The sequence below is a fragment of the Emydura macquarii genome, unplaced genomic scaffold (genome assembly GCF_026122565.2).
Source record: "Emydura macquarii macquarii isolate MOO-44397 ecotype Brisbane River unplaced genomic scaffold, CSIRO-AGI_Emac_v2 contig_1390, whole genome shotgun sequence".
Taxonomy (NCBI): domain Eukaryota; kingdom Metazoa; phylum Chordata; order Testudines; family Chelidae; genus Emydura; species Emydura macquarii.
In genome coordinates, this window is record NW_027131527.1 from 22,595,404 (window position 1) to 22,613,132 (window position 17,729).

Here is a 17,729-nt window from a genome sequence, read left to right on the forward strand (position 1 = left end):
TTATTCCTTGTTCACTCCCGCTATCAACTTTTTTATGACAGGCTACCTACTTTTTGAACCTTTCACATTGTGAATAATTTATCTTATGAAACTATCAGTCTCTCAATTTTGAAAACTTCACAAAGTATCTCTCTTTTTACAACAAGACTGAGCCAACACCTTTTCATTGAAAGTTAAATTAGTGATAATTTTATTACCTTGGATGTCCTATGTTTTGCCTGTCTAAAGCAGCACCTGCCTTGTAGTACAATGATCTACACCATGCCATGAGGATTCTGTGATTTTGCAACCACATAATTTGCTGTGGAATTCACTCATTGCCATAGGATTGTGTTCCAGCTTCTCAGCTTTCATTTTAAAAATGTTTCTGGTTCTTCCAGAGAGATAACCTGGAAAATACAAACCAAGCGGAAACCAATACAAGGATGTTTGCCTGAGTCTGCAGAGTGCATAAAACTAAGGCTCTGAGATTTGTGAACTGCCCCATTCATCCTAAATAAGGACTCATGCTCTTCACAATTTGTGCATTTTTCCAATATCCCATAGAACTCAGCATTTTTGCCAAGGACTTCACCATTTTGCTGCAACCAGGAATCCCAATACTTTTTTCCTCTCTCTCCTTGCACTGGCAGGACATGCGTATAACTGATTCCTACTCTTCAGCTTTCCCTACAAGAAGTTAATTGAATTACAGTGCATGCTCCCTGCATTGTTCCATAGAGCTAGGCAGCAGTGGATCAGAGAGGCAGAGTTTACAATATGGGAAACCACAAGAATTAGCTGGTGAGCTGGACGACCCTAGAAAACAACACAACTGCTGAGACCTGCTCAACTAGCTACATTAGCCGCTATGGTCAGTTATCAACTTCTCTCTTCTCTTGAGTACACTGGGAAAGGAGATTCTGAACTGGGTTACCTGGAGAATGTCCTGGGAACAGAGGCTTGGAGCTGGACTACCTCTAGACCACAATGAAAAAATGCATCCTCAAAAATAGTCATAATTGAAAATTATCAACAACAGATTGTACTTCACTTCCTATATTTCAACTATGAGAGTTTATTTGCCTGGGGATGGGATGAATAGGGAATAGAATACATTTACATTGCCACAGAATGTAGGGGTTGCTGCTGTGCATTCTGGTCACATTGGGCTGTGGTTATATACTGCTCTTATATAGCATCTTTCATCCAAGGATTTCAAACTCTTGGTAAAATGTATTAATATCAGCTCTGTGTGAGATAAGGAACCATTATCTTCATTTTAATGTATGGATAACTGAGGCACAGAAGGGCTAAGTCACTTTCCCACAGTTACACAGAAAGTCTATGGCAAACCAGGAAAAGAACCCAGATCTCTCAGCACTAAACCTTACCCACAAGATCATAGTCCCATCCATCTTTCCCACAGTGCCTTAAATAAGATCCAACAATAACCTTAGCAACCAATTTATTTATTTACAAGCATCTCTACTGCACTCATTGTGGTACTGAGTGCTTCCCACAGTACATTAACAATATCAGTGCTTTTGTACCTCTTTCTTTAACAAATCCTGTGGAGGTTATATACCTATCTTTTTCTAAAGCAAAGTCTGTAACCTTGTTGAAAGACATATACAGGTTATAAGATAGAATACCGTTATATAAAAGTATGATATGATTAAATCACTTTAATTCAGTCTTTAAAAGAAAAAAAAATAGGTTCATTATCAATCTATAAACCCATAGTGGGTAATAAAATACTAGGAGCACCAAAAACCCTCCCCTTAAGCCCCTTTCTCTCAAGATTTAACCCCTCCATAAAACTCTCCAACCAGTCTTGTCTGTTTAGAGCAGACTCTTCATTTATTTTTCCTCACAACTATAATTCTTGTCAACTTGCATTATACATGGCTCAGGAGATAGTTAAATGGGCTACAGAGCCTTTCACCCCTAGGTCATGAGTTCAAATCCAGTTCAGGTTGGTAGTGACCAAAAATTGTTACCAACAGATGGCTGGTTGGAATCCATTGCAAACCTTCAATCTGGCAATGTAAAGCAACACATATTCCAGACTATTTCATTGCATTATCTTAAAAGGAGGAAGTAAATGAGCTTCTGCTCTTCTGGCTTCATTATGATGTGTAAAGAAGTCCTAAAAGGATTTTGTCCTAAAACAAAAAATGCCACACCTTTATTTCAGCTTGGTGTTTTACATTAGAAATTCTGCCCTTGTCCATGATTCTATGGAAACTTGAGTGCTAGTGAAATTACAGCATTATAAAAGACTGAAAGTTCAGCAATTGAGAAGGAAAAGTATTTTTATTAGTTCTTTGTTTTTGTTAACATTTATTTAATGTTAATATCCAATAAGCCCTTGTGAGAAAAAATGTTTTTGTTAAAGAGTCAGCACCCTTATCTTTTCTATTAAGGTATGAACACTTACAGTACACATCTCTGACACCCTCAAGAAATTCTTCCTGCAAAAACAGGGAAGACCAGACTTGATATTCCTGATACATGTATTTATTTTAAAAAAAAAAACAGAGGGAAAAAAACTTCAGACCTTCTTTATGCATCACAAAGGCATAAAAAAGGAGAAATCCAATTTTAAAAAATTCATAGTATGCAGCCTTAAAGTCAGTGAAATCTTTGTGTTACAAAACCTGCCTGTAAATTGAAAAATAGTAACTTGAATTAAAAATAAACTCTCATACACCTTCACATTCCACTGTGAAAAAAGCTGTGCCTTGTGTCTTCCAAGAACTCCTACTAACGTGTCATTTTTGAGTGCCCCTCTGTTTATGCTGTCTAGCTTTTTAGTGAGTTTTAAAGTTACAAATATTATAATATTATAAGCATTAGCTTGGACTTTGTACAACCTTTCAGTAGCTATACATACTGAATTATTTGTAAATATATTGGATTACTAGTACATATCATGATTTTGTGACGTAAGACGCCTATGCGGACATCCCTGTCACTCAGCTGCTGTAGCAAAACTTAAAGAGCACAACACTAAAGCTAAAGGTCATGTCATCACATCTGCTTTGCACAGATAAGAGAAGAGTCATTAAAGTCTCACTACAATGGGACCAGAACTATTGGAGAGAGGTAAGAGGAACCACAACAGCAGCATCACATTGGCCGTGTGGAAGCCTCTCCAGTGGTACTGTTGCAGTATTTAGGGGAACGTGGTCGGCATACAACCACTCTGATACTTTGTTGCCTGGCAAGCCACAGGAAATTACCACCAGAATTAATGTCTTCTTCCACAGGGTACCCACTCCATGCCTTCTATGCTTCCCCACAGGGAAGACTAAGTCATAAGGAAGTAACAGTCACACAGTTAACAACAGAGCCATGCTACAAAGAAGAAAGGAGCCTGAGCAGTAGCATAAAGGTGCTGTCTCATCTTGAATGCTCTGGACCTCCACAGGATTTCAATACGGCTCAGTGGACATGGATGTTATTGGAGGACCTCCCCCTTCAGCCTTCCTTCTAATGGGATGATAATGACATGTCCTAACCCCTCACTTTGGTGGGCTGATACCTCCATAATGCCACAATTCTTGACTTGCAGTTTCCCATGTAACATTTCCTCTCCTGCAAATTCTTCTACAGGAGGTGATATAGCCATCTAAATCCTTAGATGACTGAAATTTATTTTTAACTTTGAAGAATACTGATGACCTCTCAATAATAGCAAAAAAACCCAATTAATCCCAAAGAACCAATGGGAGTCAAACTATAAAAATGATGACATTTTGATTTTGGGTAATCTATTAACTGCCATTGTAGCTCACTCACGTGATCCCTCCACGACTCCACGCAGTAATTTAACATCCCTGCCAAATATAAAGCCAGAGACTGTGCCTGTCTTGTGCACCAATCCAAAGAAGTGAGGGGATATGACCACTTTAACTAGTGTGCTATATCACCACTTCCAGCATGCAGGGAGCAGCAGCCTCTGCAGAACAGTTACATCTATACTAGGTTCAAGGAGGCAGGAAGTGGCACCTGTATATTACAGAGCATACCTACAATGAATATAGGTCCAGGACAGTTTACTTCCTCTTCCCAGAACACTGGGAACACTGGGTGGGAGATTGTGACTTAAAGAGTCAGTCTCCATGCTGGGCCTCTCCAAAGGCACTGTAACAACATTCTGCCCCAGATTGCAAACCAGTGATCTAGCCCACAAGTAGATCCACACTAATCGAATTTATGATGCCTCGAGAATGTCTTTTAGAGCTCACATTTTTGTGCATATAGTAAAGAGAAAATTTTTGCACTTTACACTAATTGCTTCAAATAAATAAGAGACTAACAAAACTTATAGATAATTTTTGGCATTAAAGGAAGATATATGGGAAGTCAGTCATCTTTCCTTCTTGAATTGTAAATTTGTTTTTCATGTACTATAATAGATTATCAGGTATTTACCATTTCTACTTAACTCCCTAAGGATCTCTTTTATTCTTGCTCCTTAAACTGTTTTAGAATATTAATAAAAGTTTATACTCCATATCTTTTAATTATATTTCCATTGCATTCATGCTTGTTTAAATAAAATTGTTTTCTCAAGTTTCTTAATTAAGATCCTAAAATTGCTTTATTTTTCATGCAACATCTGTTAGTTGGTAATGGCATACTTGAAACAAAGGCAAGGAATGATGAAAAGACCTGATTATATGATTCACTATGTCTTGACCTTCCTTGCCTTTATCAGTCTGTCAATAATTGTAAAAGACAAGTAGATGAACCCATTCATTAAAAAAGTTACACTTCAGTTACAGAAAGAAATTCACTCACCTTTTTACATTCATCTGCTCTTTTAGCTTGCTGTACATTTCCAGTACTGAATAAAACAAAAATATTTACCCATTTAGAGCTTATTGCACACTAAATACTCTAGTTAATAAGAAAAAGAATATATATTTTAAAATGAACAGTATACAATTATATTATTTTAGTCAGATTCATTTATGCACTTTTCTCAACATATTACAATACAAAAACTAGAAGTAGCAAAAAATAAAGTTCTATATTGCAGATTAAGAGGGGAAAAAGTGAACTATTAAAGAGAAGTTAAGTAGTAAAGAATTTAAAAGTGAAACAATAGATTCAAACATTTGTCAGTGTAAACACACTAACTTTTGTTTAAACATCTGTCAAACAATTATATTCATAGCACACCATAAAAACCTTGGGAATTTCATATGTATTAGCAGTTAATAGGAATAGTTCATAGAAAGGCAACAGTACCATCTACTGTCATTATCACAAGTCACAACAGAAAGATTAGGTAGTACAAAGAAAAAGGTTCAAATCTATCTGCCAGTGTAATAAACAGGAGTCAGTTGTTATAGATGTACAATATGAAATGCAATGTTCTCTAACTATATATGAAACATAATGTCTCAAGAAGGTGCCATTCAAAAGCATACTATTGCGGTACTGCACAAAGTTAAATGATGTACTATAAATAATGTTCACAAACTTTTTAATGTTTTCCCTTAAACTTTTAACCATAGGAAAATAAATATTAAACAACAACTTCAATGGTTTAAATGCAGGCATATTTATTGTATGATAAAAATACACATGCTTAATTTTTTGTATGATCTATGTCCTCTCATTGTTAGCTTGCAAACAAAGCTGTATGATTACCCTATTATAATTATTATAGAATAAATATATCATAATGAGATCTAAATTTGGACACCTTGGTAAGATGCTAGTAACTCCTCTGCTATACCTCATGTTACACAACATTGGCCTGTTCTACACTGATAATGTAGGTCGACGGAATGCGGCTTCCGTCACCCACATAAAGTATGCATCTCCACTGGCATGTCAGTTCCGCCAACCTAAATTGCGGTAAAATTCAACTTCATAAAACCATCTCCGCAAGTAGCGTAGCGCTGAAGTCGAATTCTGTGGGTCAAATGAGTGTCAATGTAGGCACAGCACAACATAAATCGACGTCTTTGGCCTCCAGGAGGTATCCCATAATGCTCTGTTGTGACTGCTCTGCACGTTCACATTCTGCTGCACTGTGGCCACGTAAACAAGAAATAATTCCCATTTCCTGTTGGTCAGCATGGAGAAAGCTTGCCAGCACAACTGATCATAGTGACTGCAAGCCCCAGACGCGCTCAAGCCTGGAATCAACCAGAGGTCTTGGATCTCATCGGTCTATGGGGTGAAGAGTCTGTTCCAGCTCAGCTCCAAGCAAGCAAAAGAAATTTGGATATCTATGAGAAGATATCTTGCGGCATGTTGGAGAAGGGGTGCAACAGGGACGCGCAGCAGTGCCACGTTAAGATCAAAGAGCTGAGGCAGGCTTATCAGGAATAGGGAAGCTACTAGTCATTCTGGCTCCTCACCAAAAACATGCCGCTTTTACGAAGAACTGCATGCAATTCTCGGCAGTGACCCCACCACTACGCCACTACACAGCGTTGATACCTCAGAAGAATCGGAAGCCAGGATGAATGAAGACAAGTCTGTGGATGAGGAGGAGGATGAGGAGAACAGGGAGCAGGCGAGTAGGATATCCCTTCTCCCTGAAAGCCTGGAGCTGTTTGCAACACAGGTGCAGCCCAGCCGGACGCAGGAAACTGTGACTGACAATGATGTCGGGGAAGTCACATCTGGTGAGTATGTACTGCAAATTGCATGTCTTTGGTTATATTCCTAGTCCAGAATCTTGTACCAGTGGGAAAAAGTGGTGTGTGTGGTGATGGGACTGTGCTTCCTCGTAGTTGGTGTGCATAAGTATTAGGTTCACCCCGGAAAAGATTATTTATGTGCACAAAGGTGCTCCAAGAATCCTCCATGCATATCTCCAGGAAGTTTTCACGTAGGTACTCTGCAATCCTTTGCAGAAGATTTCTTGGGAGGGCAGCCTTATTTCTTCCACTGCGATAGGACACTTTCCCCCACCACTCTGTGTAGGCATCATCACGGAACACAGCATAGCAGCATAAGGGCCAAGCTTGTAGCTAGATGCTTTTGCAAATCCTCCCTTTCCGCGTATGTAACCCTCAGCAGGCTGATATCACTCATGGTTACCTAGAGAAGATGGTGCACATTTACAGTACCCAACCAAGAAAGTTTTTTAGTGTGTGTTATTCCAGAGCTGGGGATGGTTTCCTAGTTCAGCACACCACAAGACCCAAAGCATAACTTTGTTGCTCTGGACCTTGGGCATCTGCAAACGGGTTTCCATTTTTTTCCTCCAGAGACAGTTAACCCATACCCACACCTCACCCTTTCTACCACCTCTTAAAAGCCTGATCAATGGGAGCTCAACATCAATGCTGCTCTAGGAAGCATGGACTTGTGCAGCATGGACAACAGAAAGGCAGCACTGGAGTATGAACGTTCGACACAAGATGAGATGTTGCGCATAATGTGTGATCAGTCAGACATGTTGAAGTGTCTGGGTGAGCTTCAGGAAGCTCAGTGGCAGGAGAGACTCCTTCTGCAGCCCCTGCAAAACTCTGAGTTAATGCACTCCTTCCTAGCCCCCACCCCCAAGTGGTCTAGGAGGAGGTTGAGCAGGGTGCAGTACATGCTGCAATTCTTGTCGGTTGAGGGGAACAGAAAGAGGTGACGGCCCCTTTACGGAGTGGGAATGTGTGATTCTTTCGTGTGTGCACAGCTAAAATGGGCTCTGTATCCCCTCTCAGGCCACACACAATGCATGCGGAACGTTCAGTTATCTTCCTTCCCTCCTCTCTGCAAAGGGTCACCAACAAAAAAAGTACTGCTTTACAATTCATTACTGTTTATTTATTGACCTGGGAATAAAGAGAGGGGGAAGTTGGGTGGGGAAATGGATGGGTGGGGGAGGGGAAAGGTCTCAAGCGAGTATTCGTGTGTTTCAGGTCTGGGGAGAGCTCTGCGCAAAGTTCCAAGAAAGTGGCCTTTCGTATTCGAAAGTTCTGCAGCACTGATCATCATCCCACATTTTCATAACAATGTGATCCCACCAGTCAGTGTTTGTTTCCTGGGACCAGAAGCAGCACTCCACCGACGTCAGATGGTGCGTGACAGCCTACAGCAAATGGGAATTGTTTCGTTCTATGGCTTGTAGCAAGGCGGCCTCTGTAACATCACAATTTTCAGTGCTGCGGCTCCCGTCTCGCCCCTGAATATACTGCAGGATAAGTTGTGAAGTGTTTGTGATGCTCACAATGATAGTGCAGAGCTAAGCGGGCTCCATTCCGCTCAGGCAATGGCATGTGCGTGGCAGAGAGTGAAGGGTTTGAAAAAATGGCACAAAAAGGTTATCGTCTGTTTGTTTGGACTGGGACAAGAAATGAGGTTGGGAAGGGGTATGTTGCATCATGGGAGGACGACAACCTTCCCAAATGCCCCTGCAGGTAGTTGCACTGCGGAATAGCTGCCCATGGTGCACTGCTTTGATTGTTGACATAAGCGCGGATGGTGGGGACACAATCCCCCTATGCAATGAGCGTGGTGTGATCATGCTCCTTCAAATTCTGCAGCTCAGAGGGTGAAGGTCAATTTAAATTAAATCGATTTCACTCCACAATGTAGATATACCCATTGAATCATGAGAAAAAAAATTAAAACTTCTGTTGTGTTTTGGGTACAATGACTTATCTCATTTTTTAACTACCATTTTATTTAACCAAATGTCACTATTGCACACATTTGTAACTCACCTGGAAGACACAACTGTAGTTTTTCTACTACCGTAGTAATATTCCGCTGCTGAATTCTACATCGGATGATTTCCTCTGTTTGGGCTATCACCTTAGATATTTTGTAAAAAATTACAATTAAATTATGGAAACAAATTTAATTTGCTGCAAATATTCAATTACGCACATAGGAAGCACCATTTTCTCACCTCTTTCCCAGCATCTTGAAGCCTTCGGTTGGTATCAGTAACTTGGACCTTAAAAATAATTTCACCTTTGTTAGACAAATATGCATATATTGCCCTGATGTAACTGCTCACCCTTGTAATTAGATCATGCTTCATGAGAAATTTAGAACAAAGAAATGCAAATTCAAATTAACTCTACAGCTTGAACTTGAACTTTTGATCGCAAAGGGCTTTTGTTAACTTCAATTACTTATGACAGTTCTTTCTAACAGATTCTGTGGCAAACTTCTCAAATTTACTTGGGATTTTTGAACTTTACTTGTTTCTGTAGGTCTGTCAAACAATTCAAATCATTGACCCAATTGACCACTGGTCCCTTTTTGATAACCTCAATGAGCTCTATGTGCCATTCATTGTCTGTAAGAAATGGTGATTGCATTTTATGGTAATTAAACATTCATACTTTGCTGAATGCAACCACTGGGTGGTTGATTAACATCAAACGTGGAAATCTCCAAACCACAGCAACATTTTAATGCTGCAGGTGCAGGCAAAGCTCAACCTCAGATTTTCCCACATATTAAGTGACTCATTAGGTCATCATAATAAGGAAGCACATTCTAGTTTATTAAAAATCTCATTAATTTCCAAACAAAGATGCTCAATGACCTCATTGATGCTGTATTTGGTCTCTTGTTATCTGAATATCCTTTATATAATGCTCTTCTAATCATAACCTCTGGTGAACTACGCTCATTCTGTCTGGTGTGCATATTTTGCTCTTGAAAGTGTAAAGAGAGCTAAATGGGACAGGTCTGACCATTCACTATTCTGCATTCTGACTTCTGAGTAAACCTTACTCCTCACTTCTAATGCATACCACTAACATTGCCTACTGTTTTGGGGAGGACAAGTGCACTTTTTAAAAAATGTGCAACTGCAAATGGAGGCTTTACAAAAGAATCAAGAGTTCTAACAATATTTTTTCTGAATCTGAAATTGAGAGGTCAAATACATACTTTGGTAATCAAACTGAGGAAAATCCCAAGACCTATTATAAGAAATATTGTTTTTACTAATATTTTACCTTTTAAAGTCTCCCAGCATTACTTAATAAAATGGTAAATTGATTTTTGGCAATGTTTTAAAAATATTATGAATGAAGAAATCAGAAAATGAGACCTAAAAATATATTAACAAGGCAAATTTATTATTATAGTAAACAAGACATTCCTAAACATCTATACAATTTCTGAAAATTTAATTTGCAAACATCTGGATGTGTATGTGCATCAGGAAAGTCTTATACCTTAAAGAAGAAACATTCCATCTAGTATTAATCAATGACGACAATATACGTAAGTTAAAATAATAATTTCTTACCTTTAATTTTTCTGCATCAGCCCTTACTTTAAGAAGTTCTGTAATAGCATCCACAAAGCCCTGATGGTGAAAATTACACATCTTTTCTATCTCCCTGTCATGGTTACGTATGCAAGCATCTAGTTTTTCCATAAACCTTTGGTGTGCATTTGGCTGGTCATCATATACAGACCTGTTAAATACAAATTACAAAACATATTAAACTATTGATAAAAAGAATGTTCTAACAGGTAGGGATCTTTACTGAAATTTTAAGGTTTTCATCTTTTAAATTCAAACTTGGTATCACAATGACATAACTTGTGATCCACCCCACTGAAATTATTAAACAAAAGACATAATCCAAAACCGAGCTTGGACCTGGCCCTTATGGCATTAATCCAGGTGCTTAACCAGTTATATTATGGTTGACCTCAGCCTCACTGGTCTGTTACTAATGCCCTTATGCTCAAATATGAGTACAAAAGAATCAGTTTCTCTAACTACTTCATATAGCATGGATCGCTTTTCCATCAAATTCCGTTGTTTGTTAAATATAAAGAAGTGCAAATATACATATTTATTTTTCTAGTATGCCTACCAGTAGATTTGCACAAGTAAATACATTTTGCATGACTCTAGCCAACCGCAGTTAAGAAATATCCTGCAACATTCAGCCCCCTAGTGGACTACAATCAACAGTGACTAATAAAATGTGATCTTTTTCCTCATAAAGATTTATATACTGTTCCAAGACTGCAATAGGGCCAATATTTTAAAACACAGATGCCTAAAGTTTCCACCTAAATCTATGTTTAAGCACACAAAAGTGGTCTGATTTTTAGAAGTGGTAAGCTGCCGTCACTCCTACTGAAGTCAGCACTTTTAATAATCAGGTTGTTTTTATTTAGGTTCCTAACTATGGATTTAGTTTCCTAATTTTAGGCATCCAGTTTGAAAATTTTGGTCTTGGAACTTCACAGAAAATTGAAGTCTGAGTTCTTCTTCCTGTACTGTTTATAATCCAACAGATGACATACAGCTGAGGGCTAGAGAACAGAGAGACAATAAAAAGCAAAGTTGAGAATGTGGCTTGTTAGTTCCACCTTTTGTTTTAATAAAATTTGGTGTTGGAGGGGTCAGGATTGTTGTTTTCTTTTTTGCAAGGGTGGGGATTGGTGGTCTGGTTTGTTAATTCTTCGAAGGTAGGACTAGGATTTATGGGACTCATGAAATCTGTTTTAAGGAAGAATTGAAGGTGGAGCTCATTGAACTGGCTCAGGGGAATAGTAATTACATGAAAGAAGGCACAGAAATGAAAATGGGCAAGGGATAGAGTGGATGGCTAATCTTTAAGCTTCAGCAGAAGGGGCATGCAAAGAGAAGTGAGAGGTACCAGCAGATGAACAGCAGAGAAAAGGACAGAGTCCTTAAATCTGATCAGAATAGGGAGGGAAAGGCAATCAAAGGACTGGAACAGTGACTTGAGATGGTCACAAAGCAGACAAAACAGATGACTGCTGGAATGGCAATACTAAAAGGGGCAATACAAGAGTCAAGGAAGTCAATAAGAAAGTTTTAGTATTGCCAACCCCAACAGTTCAAAAATCATAAATCAAGCTCCCAAAATCATGAGCTTGCTTAAAAATCATGAGATTTTTATAAAGTGAATTATTTTAATTTGCCTTCTAATTTTTGAGCATTTTCACATTTTCAGATTTTTCCTCACAACCAGGAGGGTTTTTCTCCCCTCTCCCAAAAGGCAAGCTGAGGTTTTCATGTAATCTCCTGACTTTGGCTTTAAGGAAAAAAATTAAGATATTGTAACTTGGACAGAATTTTTGGAAGTGTACAGAAACAAATCATACATGGTAGAACCTCAGCGTTACAAATACTAGCATTACGAACTGACCAGTCAACCACACACCTCATTTGGAACCGGAAGTATGCAATCAGGCAGCAGCAGAGACCAAAAAAAAAAGAAAAGCAAATACAATACAGTACTGTGTTAAAAATAAACTACTAAAAAATAATGGGAACATTTAAAAAAGCAGATTTGACAAGATAAGGAAACTATTTCTGTGTTTGTTTCATTTAAATCAAGATGGTTAAAATCAGCATTTTTCTTCTGCATAGTAAAGTTTCAAAGCTGTATTAAGTCAATGTTCAGTTGTAAATTTTTGAAAGAACAACCGTAATGTTTTGTTCAGAGATACGAACATTTCAGAGTTATGAACAACCTCCATTTCCATGGTGTTCATAACTCTGAGGTTCTACTGTATCTGGATTTTGAGTACTCTATTCATAAAACTAAAAATATTTTCTATTTTGCTGTTACCTATAGGAAAACAGTCATGGCACAAAGAGAGCCTTAGATACATCATCTTCCATGGATGCCTCAACGTTCATTTTCCCCATTGAAGTGGTTTATTGCATTGTTCCTCAAATATTAGGAAAAATAAAATAAAACCAAAATATTGGAAAAGGCTAAAATAAGCAAAGATACAGTTATGATGGAAAACAACCTGGCATTCACACCCTATGAACTACTGTAATAATCTTTGTACAAAATATGCCTTGTGAGGTATAATTTGAAAACTAATAACTCACTGGTCAATAATATCATGATTAAATGTGTATAGTAACATTATATGTAAAGTTATAAACATAAGCTGAAATTATAACTGAGGTGTGTTTACCAGACAAGTCTGGGAAGTGGGTAAAACTGTTTCTCAAATACAAAGGCCAAGCTGATGCCAGGGCCAGCCCTTTCCCAAATAGCACCCATTCTCCATTTATCAAACTTTTGAATACCTTATTTTTATTGCATTTGTAGCCCATTTCATTACTTTGATGCCCAGTTTGCCCGTCATATAAGAAGATACATTTTTCCCTTTTGTCGCTAACAACAAAAACAGCACCCTGAGCCCAGCAACCTCCACTCCCAGCACCCCAGGTGGTCACCTGGGTCACCTTCCCCTAAATCTGGCCCTGGCTGACACCTATAGCCAGGTGTCATCAAAGCTGATGGCGCATCACCTATCAAGTGGACATTCTTTGGCAAGGAAGGGGTGCAGGAACAAACAGATCTGCATCTTAGCAAACAACAGCATGGAACCTCTTTCACCACAAAACTCGATATCAGCAACCTAAGAGGGAAATGAATTTCATCTAGGGGTAACCCTCAGGAAAATGCAATAAAAGAGTAACTGAACTAAAAAAGTGAGGGTTAGAAACACCCCAAAGGATTTCTCCCTATCCATCTCTCTCTTTTTCACCTAAGACAACAAAAGAAACAGCCGTTGAACTTTGGCAGCAGGTCCTGGCCAGAGAGTTTGGTCAGCAGTGTTACTGGAAACATGTGATAAGGAATTTCACCTTGAACCTAGTCTAGTTGATTAAGTTTAGTACTAGGAAGTATATTATTATTATTTCTCTTGTAACGATTTCAGACTTTAATGCCTTATACTTATGCTCCCTTAAAACCAACTTCTTGTAGTTAAATAAACCTGTTTTATTCTTTAATTAAAACTAATTCAGTGCTGTGAATTGTTTTGGTAACTTCATTTTAGGTAGCAGACTGTTGTAGATTGTATACTGATCCCCTGAGAGGGGTAACGTACCTATTATATCTGGACTGTCCAGGAGAGGGCTGGGAGTGTGGGGAGAAATCCAGGACTAGGAGTGTGTTGGGGTCACCCTGCAAGTGATAACCAAAGCTGCTGGAAGTCAGTGTGTGACTGATGTATGGCTGGCAGGATAAAGCTATACACACACGCTCAGAGTGTTACCTACATGCTGAAAGGCTGCTTGTGAGTGGCCCAGTGGGATCTACAGCAGCAAAGCACTGTGAGGCATCCAAGTTTGCAGGGCAAGGGTAACATAGCCTCTCACTGATCTGGATTGCACCCCAGAATGTCATAATAGTACAGTACACCCATGTGCAAACATTCCTGATACTTTAATTTTACTTTTCTGCATGTACTTTTTATAACCAATGCTTTTGCTCTCTCCTACAAAAGGAACTTTCATTACAGACATTCCCTTAAGACACTCTTCTGATATGATAGCATATGATTTCATATTTCTATGACTTACTATAAAAAAAAAACCTCAGCTTTAAAATTTTCCAAAAACAGTTTTTGCTATGAATGAAATTCACCCTAATGCAAGGTCTGCTCAAGACCTTCCATAGCACTTAAGTCTTTAACAAAGAGCTTAATGTGATGAAAAGCCCATTGGATGGGCCCTCTGAACTGGAGTGAATTTCAGTAATAAAAAAATGACCCTCCCCCGCCGGCATTCTTTGGCACAGAGATTTAGCTTTACTCTTTTTTATAAAGTTGCTGAGATCTTAAGTCCATAGAGAGAAAACCGGGAAATAGAAATTATTGAGGGACCTACTAAGATATTTAAGTGCAGATTAATATTGCTTTATTAAGGTACAGTCCATTTACTTGTCCCCAAAGTACAAGAGGGAAATTTTAGCCTCTAACAAAGTGGAGGATTCTTCCCTCCCTCCGCCCCCGCCCCCCAAGACCTATTACTGCTGGATCAATATTTGAAGAAGGCCCACAGTTTTTCACTATATCTGGAAGGAGGCTGTAGAGTTAGCCTGAGGTTCAAGAATTGGGGAATGTAGAGTCTGGAGCTCTCTGCGTTTTTGTGACTATGTTGGCCAAGTTCTTGAGGAGGAGAAGTGTCCCATCCTTCCAAGTCTCTACAAGAAAGTATGAATTTCCATCCTTCTGAAAATGCTTCTTCTGACTAAACTCTATAGGAACTGGCGAGCTTGGGGATCAACTAATGCACTCAAGAAAGTGTTCTTTACTGCCTGAAAAAAATAAAACAAAATCTGTTGGGAACCAGAGGCCTGAGAGGAATGTCCCCTGCCACTTCTGTGACAGGAAAGAAAACAGAGTGCTGAAAACTGTACTCTCTCCCCCCCACTACATCATGGGCAAATCCTGTGAGCTGCTTGACCTGGAGCAGCAAATGCTGTGGTACACTCCAGGATCCTAGCATGGGACAATCCCTGAGCACTCCTCTGTCTCTGCAAGAAGAGGAAGGGGCTAAAGTGCTGGAATCTGGAGAGCAGAAGCATAAGGGAACCAACTTTGCAGTGCATTCCTGAAAAGGGAATGAGACTGCTGAGAAAAGAAGCCACCGAAACATCGCATGAAAGATATTGTGGACACATCACCTGTGCCAGGACATCACTATTGCCAAGCTATAGTATGTTGTTAAAGAAATTTGGGCTTAGTCACACTTGTGGTATTTTCTACCCATCCAGCAAGCTGGACTGAAGATGAATTGAAGTTTGCCCATAGAGGGAGAGGGCTAGAGAGGAAAAAAATATCTCAGAAGCAAGCAATTGGTCACTCTGCTTAGCAAATTCAACCAGCAGAGAGAAACCTATTGGTCTAGACTGTTCAATGAAGGAGAACAAACTTATAGGTTTAAATAGCTATCTTAGGAAAGGAAAATGAACTACCCAGTCAATTGAAGTATTGCTAGAAAACGATTATGCCATGTTGGAGGGACAGTGGGCGAAGGAGGGGACCTTTTACTGCCAGTTCTACACATAGCATGTGGACAAAGAAAGGGTTTCCTTTTCCAAGGTTATCTATCTACACTGTTCATTAATAAAAGGTTTTATTTATCATAATTCAATACTAATAAAAAAAGCAGGGCTAAAAAGATAGATCAGATCTAGAAGAGAAAAGGATTTTGAAACATGATGTGATTAAACAAACTCCATACACTGGATATTTACTATTCAGATATATAAACATGGAAATAATTTGGCACTAAGATATTGGAAATATATCTAAGATGTTATCGAACAAACAATTCCAGACAAAATAATGATCAATCAGGAAATTCTTGGTAGCACATATCGAGGTGCAAGATGATGTAGTGTCCAGTACATAATGAAAAGAACCAATATGTATTTTTATTCATGGGTTTTTGTATGGGGCTCACCACTTTAATATCTAAACACTACATACACATTAATGATTAATACTTTCCTAATTCACAGAGGTGAGGGTTATTCCCATACTACAGAAAGAAAACAGACAAAAAGATTAAGTGACTTGCCAAAAGTCATACACAGTCAGTGGCAGAGTTAGAAAGAAAACCCAAATCTCACATGTCCCAGTTCAGTTCCTTAACCACAAGAACATCCTACCTTTCTATAGGGACGCCTAATATTTACGGTTTTCTGCAATGCGTTGTGCCTTTCCATAGAAGCGGATTAACAAAATGCTGATGTATGTATTGTCTAAAACATTATCTGATAGACTATTTTTAAGGTTCAGCAAGTAGTACAAAAAGTTACCTTATAAAATGATCAAAAAGTAAGCATCACAGCACAGCTTTTATGTTACATATATAAAGAGCTCCATCTTGTGGGAATGATGACAAATTAAACCTTTTCTCCAAGTTGTGATAGAAAACATGAAAGGGAACTTCTAAAATCAAACAAGTTATAATTATATCACAGTGTTTAAAAGAAATGTATATTTTTATTATCTAAATATATGAAAAGGTGGGAGACATTAAACATAATGTTTACTAGATCTACAGCTTTTTTTTTCCCTGACCAACTGGCATGCAGTACTTTAAGAGTATCAGTAAATACTTACATTTTAAACTGGATGTTAAATGTATAATATCTTCCTTTTCTCTCTCTTTTTTTTTTTAAATCAATCAAGTCTCTTCTGTTTAATGGGAGACTCATTGCTCCCACTCCATTATTATCTGTATTATCTCCCTGGCTCCATTTCCTATGCAGCACATTACTGGATCCATATGATCTGGCAGGATCCTGGATCTGGCAGGGATTCCTGAACTATGTGGCACTGCTTCTCCCCTCTCCATCCCCCAAACATTCTTAGTCTCTTTTCCTCACATTTCACACCGCCCCCAAATTTTCAATTGACTGTGCTACGTTTGTGTTGAAAACATGTATTGTAGAAGTTGTTGAGGTTTTCACAGCTGGGTAGGGGACAGCTGGAGCTTTGCATACCCAGAAGGTATTGGAGTTTGTTTCATTGCTTGGGAGCCTGGAAGTAGTCGAGGCTTTTGGTACTTGGGAAAAGATGTATGCGTTGTGGAGGAGGAAAAATGACTTCACTTTTGGGTGGGCAGGAAAAAGGGAAATTTGAATTCCTCGTTCTCCAGAACAACCTTGACAGCAATCTCCTGCACAAAAATCTGCCAGTTCATTGAACAACACTAGAGATGTACATTAGCTTAATTTTTCTGTCAAAACAATCAGCTGTGACATAGTTAGCAATGCTGACATTTAAAACATTCTTAGTAGGCTTTAGTGTCAATAGCTAAGGTCTGAGGCCTTGTGTTTTGGCTAAGCTTAGGCCTTGTTCTTGGGCTAAGCAGTAGGAGCCATATTAGGAGTGACAGCAGCCATAAGCTAAGTGGCATGTAGTCACATCTTCACATTCCTGAAATTACATCAAGTAATATCAGGCTGTGAAGAAGGTGATACTGTCCTCAT

General features: G+C 38.7%; 1 protein-coding gene across 10 annotated transcripts in view; it reads right to left on the reverse strand.

Moving 5' to 3' along the window:
* EXOC6 (exocyst complex component 6) overlaps window positions 1–17,729 on the reverse strand; it is a 178,581-nt gene that overhangs the window by 132,808 nt on the left and 28,044 nt on the right. For 9 of the 10 annotated variants that reach the window (XM_067552863.1, XM_067552865.1, XM_067552864.1 and 6 more), the window contains 4 exons: window positions 10,229–10,400; window positions 8,867–8,914; window positions 8,679–8,769; window positions 4,792–4,837 (listed from right to left, as the gene is read on the reverse strand). In XM_067552863.1, coding sequence (XP_067408964.1) covers window positions 4,792–4,837; window positions 8,679–8,769; window positions 8,867–8,914; window positions 10,229–10,400 — 357 coding nt within the window. Of the gene's footprint in view, window positions 1–4,791; window positions 4,838–8,678; window positions 8,770–8,866; window positions 8,915–10,228; window positions 10,401–12,545; window positions 12,602–17,729 lie in introns of those variants that run through there. The other variant, XM_067552872.1, reaches the window with a different exon arrangement.